This window comes from Merops nubicus, unplaced genomic scaffold (genome assembly GCF_000691845.1).
Source record: "Merops nubicus isolate BGI_N331 unplaced genomic scaffold, ASM69184v1 scaffold12282, whole genome shotgun sequence".
Classification (NCBI taxonomy): domain Eukaryota; kingdom Metazoa; phylum Chordata; class Aves; order Coraciiformes; family Meropidae; genus Merops; species Merops nubicus.
This window is the reverse complement of record NW_008591596.1, coordinates 1-3,531: the sequence shown is the minus strand read 5'-3', so window position 1 is coordinate 3,531 and position 3,531 is coordinate 1. Positions and strand designations below refer to the sequence as shown.

The 3,531-nt window shown below is 54.6% G+C and overlaps 1 protein-coding gene across 1 annotated transcript in view; it reads right to left on the bottom strand.

The window, feature by feature from the left end:
• Window positions 1-3,498, bottom strand: part of TBL2 (transducin (beta)-like 2) — a gene marked incomplete at both ends in the record, with an annotated part of 4,076 nt that extends 578 nt beyond the window's left edge. Inside the window, 4 exons of the mRNA XM_008950321.1 lie at window positions 402-554; window positions 1,384-1,510; window positions 2,579-2,730; window positions 3,320-3,498. Of these exons, the coding sequence (XP_008948569.1) occupies window positions 402-554; window positions 1,384-1,510; window positions 2,579-2,730; window positions 3,320-3,498 (611 nt within the window). The remainder of the gene's footprint in view (window positions 1-401; window positions 555-1,383; window positions 1,511-2,578; window positions 2,731-3,319) is intronic.
• Between the last annotated feature and the right edge of the window lie 33 nt (window positions 3,499-3,531).

Genomic DNA, 3,531 nt, shown 5'->3' with positions numbered 1-3,531 from the left:
AGAAGGTCTCCCCTGAGCCTCCTTTGCTCCAGGCTCAGCACCCCCAGGTCCCTCAGCTGCTCCTCACCAGACTTGTGCTCTAGACCCTTCCCCAGCTTTGTTGTCCTTCTCTGGACACATTCCAGCCCCTGAATATCGTCCTTGTAGGGCACACACATAGTCCTCATCCCCTTTCCAGAACACAGACAGCAGTCACCCCAGGAAGAAGTCCACAGGGAATGTGCAGGTGGCACAAGCCAGCCAGGGTTTTGCCAGCCTGGGCTCCCAAGAGGGGGCTCAGGGCAGTGTTCCCCCCACGGCGCAGGGTGCAGCCCCTCTGCAGAGCTGCTGCTGCTGCCTGGAAGGGCCAAGCTCACGTGTCCTGGGCACTCCATAGCAGGAGTTGGAGGATGTACACTCACCTCCTGGAGTCGTTGGAGAAGGAGAAGCAATGGACACCAGCACTGTGGCCTTTCAACTCAAAAGCCCTGGTCACCTCCCGGAACTCGCCGTTCTTGCCAAAACACACCTCCCACACCTTCACATCGGGGGTGAAGCCACAGGAGGCCACAAACCTGGGTGAACGAACAAGGAGAGACACACGGGACCTGTTACAGGGTGCTTGCTTCAGCCAGGTGGTGGGGCCTGCCCCACAGAGTGCTCCTCTGGCCTCCTGAGCCAGGCAGGGGTCAGGGGCAGCTCCCCTGCCCCAAGGGCTGGGTGCCCAGGCTCTGTGAACACAAACCCACCCATGCTTCTATGTTCAAGTCTTTGCTTTTGGTCAGCTGAAAAAGTTTTCACTGAACACTGAAACCAGGCTGGTAAAGGGAAAGCTACAGAAGGCCACCAGGGACCAGAACAGCTGAGGAATGAGAAACTCTTAGTTTAAAGTAAAAAAACTAAATGCTTTTGATCCCCAGACTCCCTGAGCTTGGAGCATGGCAAGTCTCCCTGCAGCAACAAGGCAGAGAACAAGAGTTTCCTGATAAACACATTTCCCAGTAACGAAGATTTTAATTTTATAATCAACCTGGGAAAGCTCACAAACAAGTTAGAGATACAGTCTGCTCTGCACACACTGTTTGTGTTGTCCCACCTCCACCACTGGGGCCGGGGCCATGCTCCTCAGCTCCTGGATGTGGTGACCAGGAACAGCAGCACTGAGGCACAACCCCAACCCACTGAGTGTCTGAGAGACAGGTGAGAGTCAGTGCTCCTGGAGGGGCTGCTAGGGGGCCAGAATCCCACCTTAAAACAGGCAACCCTCAGAAAATGGCATTAAAATAACAGCTAACTGCTGATGGTCTGAACTGATGATGTCCTCCAGGCTGGAGCAGGGATTCTGCTCACTCATGCAGGCTCCCATTGTGCAGCAGGAGCAGCCTGGGGCAGCCCCAGCCTCACCTCCCACAGGGTGACACGGTGGCATAGGCATTGTTCATCTGGTTAGTGTTAATGCTGGCCAGGACTTCTCCCTTCAGGCTCCATATCAGGATGGTAGTGTCACTGGAAGCTGTCATGATGAACTTTCCTGAGGGAGAAGAGGCAAAGATCAGCAGAGGTCCCAGGCCTGATGCTGCCACAGACTTACCAAAGGCCTAGGGCAGTCCCTAGATGGGGCAACCTCCCCCAGAAATTCAGCAGCACCAGAATTCAAGAAGCAACAATCTCCTGTGAGTAAGACTCTGTGCCTGGTTCTGCCTTAGTGCATCCCTGGCTCCAGCAGCCTCTTTCCACACATGCTGCTTGCCCCAGCACACTTTGGGCCCCACCCGCAGAGCTCAGCACCAGGCTGGCACCAGAGGATTAACTCAGCAGACTCCATCTGCCCCAGCTGGCTGACACAGAGCTCCAGGTACCCAGAGCTGACAGGTCCTGGACTGCAGGCAGGCACCCAACTACAAATCACACTGCTGTCACCCATGGCTACTGTTTACATCAGCATTTGGGACTCCTGCTTCCTCCTGCTTGCAACACCTTCCCCTTTTCCATCTCACCCTAGGCAGGGAGTTGCCTGTTTACCTTTCAGCTATTTGTTGAGGGTTTAAGATTTCACTTTCACAGCTGAACAAAGGTCTCAGTTAACATTTTCTCTGCTCTCATCACAGAGGTGAGCTCACATCCACCCGATTCCAGCTGCCCGTTGTCACATACCTGAAGCATGAATCCATCAAGTCCTCACCACTAACACATACCAACACCCCCAGCCTCTTTCTAGAAGATCCCAGAAGTCCAAGATAGACCATATGAACTCACTAGAGAGATTTTTTGACTGGTTACAGAGAGATGGGTGGGCCAGAGAAGAGCGATCCTCTCACTGCTGAGACCAGACCTCTTTGCAACAGCATCCCTGAGAATGTAAATTAAGAGACTGAGCTACTTCTGTGCTTACAGGAATATAAACTGTCTGAAAACAACCCCTTACAGCTCCCTTGGGAAGTAAACAAAGGCTAAAAAGTACCACCTAAGAGGCTACAGAGAATCAAGTACCTGTGCAGAACTGGGCCTTGGGAACACCAAAAACTCCCAACACTTTCCACCCAGCAGCTCTTCCTTTACCAGGAAACCAAAGCCCATCTGGAGCAGCTAATTTCCCTACCTGTCTCTGCAATTCCTATGTTAATGATGGGAGCTTTGTGCTTCTTTGGGAAGTCCCCTGAGGCTGCAGTGAAGGTGAAGTTGCCATCCTCCTTCTTAGTCATTTTATAGACACGAATAGTCTCGCCATTCACCAGCCAAACGATGAATGCCCTGTGGAAGGACAGACACCCAGAGCTGTTCAGAAACAAGCTACCTCAGCTCAGCTACAACAGGTAAGCAAACAGGTCATTCAGTGGCACCCAGGGAAGGGGATACACTGGCAGGTAAAAAGCTGTGTGTTTTACAAGGGCACCAGATCCTCTCCCTGAGTTAGCTCATCTGCAGCACTGAATAGAAAAGAACAGGATGTGGAAACAAGAGCCCCTCTCCTCTCTAACACAGGCCACTTCACAAAGAGCCAAGGCATGGCTTTCCACCAACCCTCCCAGACAGAGCTCTCTGTCCCCAGCCTCACAGAGAGGCTCAGCAGCTCTCCCCAGCCACAGGCCCTCCTGACAAAGACCTTCACAAGATCCTTCCACGGGTGCAGCAAGCTGGGCACTGGGATATCTGCCCTGAGAACCACATTAAAGCACCAGCTGCTTTCACGAGCAGTACTGTTAGGACCCTGTGAGGGATGTCACCTCCACGCAGCCCAGAGGGCACATCACTGACCCCGACCGGGGCCGGGGTTGTGCACCCAGCCGGTCTGCCCACAGGACACGCTGTGCCGGTGAGGTGCAGGGATGTCAGACCCTACCGTGAGTCGGGGCTGAGGCGAACCAGCTCGGCGTGGTCCAGCCCCACGTTGGCACGCAGGCAGCGGTGCTCGCGGGCCGCGAAGTCCCGGGTGCTCCACAGCCGCACCGTGCGGTCGTCGGCACAGGACGCCAGGTACTTCCCATCGCTGCTGAAGTCCAGGCAGGAGACGGAGCCGCTGTGGCCCTACGGAGAGCGCGCGGTCACAGCGGG